Here is a 10,617-nt window from a genome sequence, read left to right on the forward strand (position 1 = left end):
GTGGTATTTTTCAGAGTAGAAACATTTTATGGAACAGTAAACCTTTTTCAAATCCAGATCAGGACTCTTGACACAATGGTTCAATCTGAAATGATAAAAATACTGGCACGGCGGAAGGGGGCTGTTCTTAAAACCATACAAAATCGCCTTGTTCTTGATTATGAGCATGCTTAGCGCCCCACCCCAAAAAAACGTTTTAGCCCCCTCACTCTTTAATATGCTCCGCGGTTCATGAAAAACATACCAAAGGGAGTGCAGCCATTCCTGCTTCTAGAGCATAGAAACGTTCTAATGTCTTGCTATGTAAACATATTAAGACTACTTATGCTTTGACGGCTTGTTAATGATGTGGGCTTACTAAAAATATAAGGTTTGCAGTGTGCATAAAAAATACCCCGATCCTACTAAAGAATAGCAACTGCTGTGCTAGCCATCTATGCTAAAACAACCATGTCAGGTTTGCATGGCCAATAAGAGTATTTCACATTTCAAGGCGTTGCTTTCGTTCAATCGTACATTTACATATTCCTGAGCTACCCGAGTTTTCGTTTTTCACACAAGGTCAGAAATAAAATCAGATTCATTTCCCCCTTACAATGATGTGCAGTCTTCTGTTCGATGTGCAGTTTTGGATTTTATGGACAATTGTTCATGGTATGCAATTTTATAACTTGGTATTCTTATAAATGAAACAGCGAGTGCATCGTCGAGAACATATACGCTCCTGGCTCCTGGTCCTGGGTTCTAGTCCTGGGTTCTGGTCCTAGGTCCTGGGTCCTGCCTTAAGGTCCTGGGTCCTTGTTTTCCGGTATGCCCTTCCAACCTTCAGGATTTTGCCAGTTGTTTTGAATGGTTGGCAGCCAAATGCAGCCAGCTAGACGCAGTATACAAACAAGCTGAATTTTTGCTGATTATTGGGAGTGATACCGTAATCAAAATTTGCTTTGTAGGTTACAAAAGTTTTCACTTGCTTTGATCTAAAACTGTCTGTTATCTTTTGCTTTGTTTCATCATTTGAAATTATTTTAAATATTTTTGAATATTATCTGTGCATAAATTTTTGTTTCCTATGCATTTTCGTTGTTTTTTGCAATATGCTGCCAGAATTCAGCCAAATTTTGCTTCCTTCGCCAAATCAATTTATGACGGCCAAGGGCTTTTGAGAAACTGCCAAAATGGAGAAGCTTGGCCATCAAACCATGGATATAAATTGCCTTTTTGTTTATGAAGAATGAGTACACTGGGTTGTCAAAAAGGTCAAATTGCAACTCTGGCCACTTTTGATATTCTGAGCATGCATTAGCCTCTTTCTCGAGCAGGGTTGCCTTGATTTGAAATCTAGCACAATCTTGCAAATCTAGCATAATTTTTGCAAATCTAGCACAATCTTATGACGAATTTGGCGTAATTCCAAAATTGAGATCTGGTGCGTGGTTTCTGTTTTACAAGCAAGATGGGGGTAAAGATCATGCTTTTAAACTGGGCGAAAAGAGAATAAGAAGAAACAAGCACAATTTGTACATCGGTGAGAGAAGAGTTTATTTGCCATCTGTAACGAGGTTTTCGTTTGTAGTATCAAAGCTTTTTGAAGAACAGATTTGATGGCAAGGAATTTGATGGGCTGAATGCAGATAAAAACTTTCCATAAGTAAACAAAACTTAAGAAAGCTCACCCAGCTTTTGTCCCGGACATCGCAGCAATCCCTAATTCTGTCGATGCAGAGAAGCTGATTCCCACCTACAACAAGATAGAAGCAGGTGGGGAAAGCAGCATAGCTCCAGAAAACTTATCAAATAGATAAATATTGCAATTAACATGCTTCATCTCGCAAGTTTCGAGTTCCGAGAAAAGCTGCAAAGACATGGTTCCAAAAAACCAAAAAATACCAAAGTCTGGGAAGCAAGGCTGATTTAAAGGAGTTTTTGAAGGTGAAAGGAAAAAAATAACTTTGACAGAGATCCAAACAAACCATGTAAAAGAGTTTCTTTTCGATAACTTTTTGCTCACATATTAAGACATCGCTATATGTAGCTAATTTTCTTATTAACCCAATCCATATAATGTAAAGAATCAGCTTTTGCTACTTATACTTCATTCATTTAAGGATTTGCCCAATTAGGACATGCTATTTACAATATGATGGCAGTTTTTAATATTTGCCACCCCCATGATGCCATCCCAGCAAAGTACCACGCCCAATTTTTATAAAAAATTTGGATCTGTAAAAATTTCTTATTTTAGGCCCTGGTCTTTACTAACACATGTTACGAAATTTTCAGTTTCCAAATGCTAAATTCCTTTTAAACAATCTTTAAATATGTTGTTAAAACAAAAATAAACTTAATATCTCTTTTAAACTAAAAGTTATTGAAGATACTTTGTACAGCGGTTTCCGTGCGAATCGTCAGAGCGAATCGTCAGAATCGTCAGGCCTATATAATTACCGCGTACCATTCAGCACCAGATTCATCCCCAGATTCATCCCCAGATTCGAAAACTTGCTTGTACTGCTCGGAATGTGTCGAGATGACAATGATTAGTAAGAAAATAAGTTATTTCCAGCGTTTCCTTTCAATTTCCACTCGATAAAATCTTTTCCTTGCCAATTCATTTTTTGATGTTTTTAGCAAGCCTAGGCATGCGTATTTTCCATCCCCAGATTCATCCCCAGATTCGCGTATTGTATAATATGGGTCTAAAAACAGCTTGAAATGTGTCAAAATGACAATAGCTTGAAAGAATGTGTAGAAATATGCGGTTCTCCGTCAATTTATACTAGATAAATGTCACTTTTCTACCACTTTGTCTCCAAAGTTGCTAGTTGGCCTAGTACTTTTCATCCCCAGATTCGCCGTCATAGGGATACCAAACGACCACAAGGATACCATTGCCAATTTCAAAAAATGAAACAAGTTCTCTTGGTTCAAGAGATTTTTTATCATTAATAAAAATATGATATAGCATTCTATGGAAGCATTCAAAAAGTGAAGAGAGGGATGACCTATATAGGCAATCAAAGGGTAATATAAGTTGTGAAATAGTGAAATTATGCATTAATTTTCCTTTAGCAAAGTTGGGAGGGGCCCCCGGTTTGTACGTCTTGGACCGTATGATTTATTTTATACACACTGTCGCAGCTGCTAGGCTACAGCATGGTATCCTTAAACATCATTTAGAATAATATAACTCAGTATGAACTCGGTAACCCTAATTGAACTCGGCATCCATTGCTAACTTTTTTAAAATGGACACTTTACTGTTCAAAATTTCCTTGAACCTTGTACTAAGTACTTTAAATTTTTGACCATCCTGGTATTAGTTTCTTAAATATAAGTTTCTCATACCAAAGAAAGGTGTTATACTATACAAGAGAAGAATCATTCTAAGAGCTTTGCACTAGCACATGGGTGGCTCCAAATAGGGGGTGGGGGATGGGGGCCTTTATTCCTATTGCTTGATTTGCAAGGAATAAGCCAAGGTCTATAGGGCCTCCAAAAGCACTGAATTCCATTTTAAGATTGGAATTGATCAAATGTAATAGAAGCATGCCTTAATTATAGCAAAAAATTTAAACGATTGCAAGAGAATGACTGCAACAAAAGTTCTGAAATCTCACATTGCAATACGCCTAGATCTCTTTAACTAGAAGGATGTATTCCATAGAATCTTCTTATGTTACAAAAATTGCACGTAGACTCCAATTAGGAAAGCGCAAATCCAGTACATTTATTTCAATGTTTGAAAAGCTTACCAGATGTCACAAAATATAATAGATATTTGCTTCATTAAAATATGTAAGAATAGATTAAGCATCGTTTCTACTTCATGCCACATTCAGCAACTGTATAGTAGGTACTTTCATTTCCCATTCACAACTAAGTTTTTCTTGTTTACATTTGATTAAAACGCAGAAGCGATTCCCTAAGTTTGTTCATTCAAACTTGGTGTGTGGCTGAATAAAAGATGTAAGACTTGGTTTAATTATCAATGTTGTTGGAAACTGCTGGACGGCGCAGGATGAATTTGTGGATTAAATTAAGTTAAAACGTACATCATAATATCATTTGGTCAATGCTGCAGAACCATTGGATACCTCGTCATTCTTGCCATAAAAGTCTCTGGCAAACGTCTCAGCAACAAGCAGAGGGAAAAGAATTGAGGCTTCGCCAACAACCTGCAATGATACATAAAATTCTATAGAAATATACCGTAAATCCTCGAAATGCCCCCCCCCTCAAAAAAGCCCCCCCCCTCGAATAGGCCCCACCCTAGAACTACAAATTATCAATAAGCCCCCCCCCTCGAATAAGCCCCCACTGCTACTGTAAATTCTCGAATTGACCCCTCCATTTGATGATTTTTGCCATCTGAAGTTGCCTATGGCGTTTTATTGAATTACCACAACAAATTCATACTTTTGATAAGATTTAATTAAATGCACATAAAGAAATTCCTAGTAAAATAAACGAGGTCTTTTAATAATGTCTTCTTAATGTCTACAATAATTTTATAAGCCCCTCCCCTTCGAATAAGCCCCCTCTTCGAATAAGCCCCCATCCAAAAATATCAAGAATAAATAAGCCCCCAGGGGGCTAATTCGAGGTTTTACGGTATTTGATATATCACTTTTGATAAAATATTTTTCAAATGTATGAATTGTGTAAACGATAAGTAAGTTTAAAATACAGAGATTGGAAATTAGCATTCAAAAGACAAATACGTAGACTGAATCTTAAACGCACTACGTCCCGACGCATTTCGCTGGCCATTTAAATTTCCCATTGGTTGGAATAGACAATAGACCTATTGTTACTTATCCAATTAAAAATTTGTGTGATTCTGTGCCTTAAATTATTCTCAGATCAGTCATACGAAGAATATATAAGTCCTTGCTACTGTTTTTTCTCACCACAAAACCATTAAGGAAATAAAGTCATGCTTGAAATGCTTGTCTGATGTAGATAAAAAGTCAAAATGGTGATGAAATTCCAGCCTTGATATCAGTTATGAAATAAGTCCAGCTTCGAGAATTGATACGCTTACAAGATTTAATCTTATTAAGTATGTTTCAACTTAGAAGCAGGGCTGACAGGGGGCTGACACCAAAAACGTCAAATGAACAGAACGGATTCTAAAAATACAGAAGATCTATAAGTGGGGCCTACAATGTCTGCCAAAAGTACTGCAAACACCAAACAATATGCAATGTGTTTTAATATCTTTCAATTCTTTTCCGGAACATTTCTACTTCCACAGCCACTTCCCCCCAAAACAATATTGATAGTTTAGACAAACATCATAAAAGTCACAGGAAAAACGTACTTCCTAATCCTCTACATCGTTTTGCAGTAAACCAACACTGTTCAAAGGAGGAGGGGGGTTGGGTTGGCTGAAATTGCCCTTGAAAACTGACGATGGTTTACGAAGATTATGACAGGCATTGTAGGAGTCAAAATTTGTGCTTAGCTTTGGCATTGTAGGAGTCAAAATTTGTGCTTAGTTTTGGCATTGTAGGAGAAAATCTATTTCCCGTCATTCAAAGTCGTTCAAAGATATTCAAAGGCAGTTTAACCTCTTTAGATCATCTAGTTTTTACAAAGAAGACATGATGTTTAAATTGATGCAAAAGAATCAAGGAATCGCATACCTTAACAGGCTTTGCTGTGTCTTTGATCTTGCCCCAAGAGACTGCTTCATTGGGGCTTGCACCTGCATCGCTTCCATCAAATGCCATACCAGTGTTTATGAAAACAGAATGATCAGCACCGTTCCTCTGCCAGAAACATAAACAGAAAATATCACCCACTTAGCCCCTAATGTCTCTTAGGCACCAGTGATGGGCTGTAAATTCATACAAGAATGTGACTGCTTGAGACTGAAAAAAACTGTTGAACCAAAATTTATTGAATCAAAAAGGCACTTTTGATAACAAAACCGTTTTAATGGTGTTTTATGACTGAAGCCAGAAATTTCCTTTCTTGTAAATCTACAACAATGGAGAATAAATCTTCAAACAAATGTATATGTACATGCTGTTAATTTTAAAAGAGCAGATCAAAATGTTATCAAAGAAGGTTATATGTATGTATCTGGATTTACACCACTCTTAAATAAATACCCCATTATAAAGGAAGACAATCTTTGTAGAGCTATTCATTTAAATGAAATCATGCAGGAATAAGTGTAGAATATGGGAACAATTAGCATACCATCAAATTAGCATTGCAAATATGATGTTTTGGAAGTCCACCACCAAGTATAAGCATTCCAGTGTTCTTTGAATATACAGACAAGTCATTAATCTTTCTGATATCTGAAAAAGCATTGTTATGTTACCTTAGTCTACACAAGTGAAAGATACAAAGAGACATACAGACAAGACATCTAGATGAAAGCAAGCCTGGTCATTCGAGGAGGGCCATAGCTCTTGCTCCCCTCTAGGCCCTCCTCAAATGCTGGAGGGGAGCTACAGATTGCTCTCCTAAATTGCTCTAAAAAGCAAATTGTTCTCCTTGAAATTAATTTTCCCTCTGTTTATATTCTTATTTCTCTAGAAATAGTTAACCTGGAGATTACTAGGAGAGCTGTTCATTGCTCCCTTGCTATTTGTCTTATGGCCAGGCCTGATGAAAGGATATCTAGCTAAAGAGGTCTATAGTTTATTTCATTTGATTGAAAAATAAAATGTATTGCACTTCTGTGTATAAAAAGGGTGTCTGAAAATCAGAAACATTTAGCAAAACTTACAAAATAATTCAATCAGCAATTTAAATTCAATATGGTTAAGATACTTAATAACAATCAAAGTATCAAAATTTAGCAGTGGCTTTAGGCTTTTGTTATAAGCTGTCCAATACAAAAAATGCAAAGGAATTTTCAAACTGTTTTTGGTCTCAGATGTATATTACTGTCTTTGGTCTCAACAATCACAAATTTTTTCTGATGAGAGAGTATTTTTTAGAAAAGATAATTTTGTTAAGAATGTAAAAATTGCTAATAATATATATACCTTCTGCAATGTCAATTCTAAGACCTGGATTTTTATAGGAATAGAAATAAATGTTATCACCAATTGCTCCATCAGTTATTGCTGGACATAGTACTGGGATATTGTTCTGTAGAAAAAAACATCATGCAATAAATTTTTGGTATAAAATTGCAATTAGAAATCATTTGGTGTTCCTAAAGAGTTGAAAAATGTCTTGAATGTTATAAGTGACATGTAAATAAGTTCATTTGACGATAGCACAGAAAAGTAAAAATAAAGCATCTTTTAAGTAAAAAAGTACAAAGTATAATGCTCATTGTCAGAAAAAGAAAATATATGTATTTGTGTGAAATCATAGGAAAGTAGGTCCACATATACATAAATGAAAAATGTTAATTGATTTTACTTTAAATGGTTGGGCATCAAAAAGCCTAGTTCTTTATTTTTAGGCTTGGCCTAAACATATTGGAACACAATACACAACTGGTATGGACCATGAATAGGAGCCTTGATGCATGCAGTCTTAATGTGATTGGTTTCAACTGTAAGGAAATGTATCTATGCCTATGCATAAACATACTGAGTTTAGCAGTTGCACTAACAACAGCTCTCAAGCATGAACAATTTTTGTCTGATCTATTGCTGGAATGCTCCAGGTATTATTGGCTGCTGACAATCGTGAAATGTAAACAACACTTCCATATCAAGTAAATGAATAGCAAAAATTGAACCTTAAATGCCCAGTAATAAATAGATTCTTCATTGTCTATCATTTCTCCCATGAGTCTTATCATCTTTGATGGTGTCCAATTCACATTCTGCAAAATGGCAGAGAAGTATAAATGCTCTGTAAAGCTAAAATATGACAGAGCTTATGCTACCAAAAATATTTATAGACAATGTAGACCTATATGCAAGAAAACTAGTTCAGGGTAGATCAGAAAAAAAATGAAATGTTAATGTAAAATCTGTTAAGAATAGTATCAATTATTTTATAATAAAAGCCACTGAATTGATTGATAGAGGGGTGTTAAAAAGAAGAGAATAAGTTCACATAGCAAAGCCAAATCAGTCTTATTAATATTAAGCATGCAATGGCATGTGCACACCTCCAAACACGCCCAAATTTTCCAAGGCGTGCAAATCATGGCATGTGCAAAACATAGTATTTGCACATGCGATGATTTGCACATAAAACTTCTAAAAAATTGCTTATGTCTCGAAGAGATGTCTTTACTGTTCACTTGAATATCCTGTTCTTAGGTGATCATGGCGAAACAAAACAAAGTGGAGCTAGCGACATTTATTGGTTGGGGAAAGGACTGATTCCCGGGAATAGAAGCAATGACAGCTGTGGCAAAATATGCTTTGTTACAGGGCAAACGAGCATTCTGGCACAGATAATGATTGCAATCTCTGGCTGAAATTTTTCAGTAGAGAGAGCAATCAGTATTCAACAGGAATGAGAAACGAGTGTTAAAAAAGTAGTTAGCATCGCATGCCATCGCATGTGCAAAGGGCATGCGGCCTATTTTCATATTACAAAGACTGCCAAATGGGGGCTTGAATTCTACCTGGGTGTAGAGGATATAGCGTATATTTAGAGTACTATTAAACAAAACATAACATAATATTATGAGACAAGGGGGTACAGGTGTAAGAGGGTTTCTGATAAGCAAAATTTGCTGATTGATACATATAGATGAATAAAGTGTTGCTCTCCTCTTCTTACCAGGAAACCATTTTCCTCATAAGCAAACTAGTGAAAAATTGGTAATGGGTATAACATCTCCTCTTCTTACCAGGAAACCATTTTCCTCATAAGCAAACTAGTGAAAAATTGGTAATGGGTATAACATCTCCTCTTCTTACCAGGAAACCATTTTCCTCATAAGCAAACTAGTGAAAAATTGGTAATGGGTATAACATCTCCTCAACTCCCATCATCAAAAATGGTCTTAATGGGCAAGTATCAAGTGTACAACGCAGTTAAGAAAAATATTACAGCCTTATTATCATATAGCATGGTCAAGAAAATAATAAAAACTTCTCACATTCTCAGTCTGTTCTGCCAGCATTCTATCAAGCACAGTCATAAACCAATCTTCAAATTTACAATACCCATCATTTGGTGCAATTATATTTCCAATACGATTCAATCCAGCCTTTCTGGCTTCACTTCCATTGTAATTAAATTCATCAACAAATGTAGGACCAAGACATTTAACAAAATCTTCTTCTATTCCACCCCCAGTTGTTACAAGGCAGTCGACCAGATGATGTTTGACAAGGAATCGTATAACATCTCGAACTCCACATGATGTCATATTTGAAGTGTATCCGAGAAATATTGTTAAGTTTTTTCTTGGTTTTACATCTTCATCTATGTATGGGCTTACATCTGTTAAAGGTAGCTTTCTTTTTGCTATCTAAAAGAGAACTAAAAAACCTAAAGCCATAGAATAAAGCAGTATCTCCTTTACTCCACTCGATGCAGAGATACTAAATTTGTAAAATTTTCATTAATTTGCACATACATTTGCAAATAAATTTTGTGACAATATTCAGTAATAATCAGAGTATCAATATTCAGCCCTAAGCTCAATAAGTTGGCAGAGAAGCAGCAAATAAAATGTAGACCTAGGTGAGCGCATAGTTTTACTTGGGGCAAATTACTGCCAGAAACATGCATAATTCTATTTGGGGCAAATGACTGCCAGAAATAAAACTCCCTTCTGAATTGAAATACTTGATTTTCAAGATACTTGAAATGCTTCGAAACAATCATGCTTGATTTTGTCAGACTACCGTATGTAATTAGCTTTTTGATGCGGGGAGCTATCTAGTAAATTATTTTCATTCCGAGAGGTTATTATTCAGTGATCCGGTTCTAGGCTGAGGAAAAAACACGATTTACGGATAACTTACCATTGCATTGATTTCATTAACAGCTTTAGCAAAGAGTGTCGACTGAAATCCATTGTTCATGAAGGACTTGAAAATCTCATGGTAATCAAGTCCTTTGTCAAAGTCATAACCTTTTACAATCTCTCTGTTTTCGAAAAACTTGCCGGTTGCATGACCCTCCACGAGCGTGGCTTCTAAAGCTTTTGAAATCGTTTCTGGTAGTTGCAGAGCCTTTCTTGTTGTGTGGGTCATCCTGTATGTGTTGGTTTGACCCTTAATAAGAATTATGGCAACATTATGTCTGCAAGGGTTATTCGCCTGAAACCATACCCTTTTCCCAACATCAGTGATATTTTTGAACTTTTGAAACAACCTCATATTCAAACAAAGCTGACTCGCATTCAAACTCTCGTGACTGTATCTTCGCTATATAGGAATCGTGGTGTTACATTTAATTCGATGTCATTAGATTTTGACTGACATTTATTCTGCATCTAACCAGTCTGACTTTTTTCAGGGTATCCGGCCAATTTATAAAAGCCATCCTTTGTTGTCGTTTATGCATGTGGTAACACATTGGGAGATTGCGACTTCAAGAGCGCAGTTGGGAAATAGCCAATCAGCATTGCGCTGAACAGGGAACAGGGAGGAACAGGGAAGGCGATGGCAGTGCATCTATAGAAATGCAAGAATGCAGCTGAATGCAGCAAGATTGCAAAAA

The 10,617-nt window shown here is 36.1% G+C and overlaps 1 protein-coding gene across 2 annotated transcripts; it reads right to left on the reverse strand.

Annotated features, from left to right (window-relative positions):
- Positions 1-3,777: 3,777 nt before the first annotated feature.
- Positions 3,778-10,267, reverse strand: LOC135693163 (putative deoxyhypusine synthase). 2 transcript variants are annotated; one of them, XM_065211552.2, is made up of 7 exons: positions 9,918-10,267; positions 9,044-9,418; positions 7,721-7,807; positions 7,011-7,116; positions 6,211-6,314; positions 5,649-5,774; positions 3,778-4,175 (listed from the first exon to the last, which is right to left on the reverse strand). In XM_065211552.2, the coding sequence occupies exons 1-7, from the start codon at positions 10,146-10,148 to the stop codon at positions 4,062-4,064; spliced, it is 1,143 nt and encodes a 380-aa protein (XP_065067624.2). In that variant the 5' UTR covers positions 10,149-10,267; the 3' UTR covers positions 3,778-4,061. The 2 variants fall into 2 exon arrangements, with proteins under 2 accessions (XP_065067624.2, XP_088967303.1); XM_089111177.1 differs by having other exon boundaries at positions 9,044-9,429; positions 9,918-10,266.
- Between the last annotated feature and the right edge of the window lie 350 nt (positions 10,268-10,617).

The sequence above is a fragment of the Rhopilema esculentum genome, chromosome 11 (assembly GCF_057945365.1).
Source record: "Rhopilema esculentum isolate cy_ngs chromosome 11, ASM5794536v1, whole genome shotgun sequence".
NCBI classification, from domain to species: Eukaryota; Metazoa; Cnidaria; class Scyphozoa; order Rhizostomeae; family Rhizostomatidae; genus Rhopilema; species Rhopilema esculentum.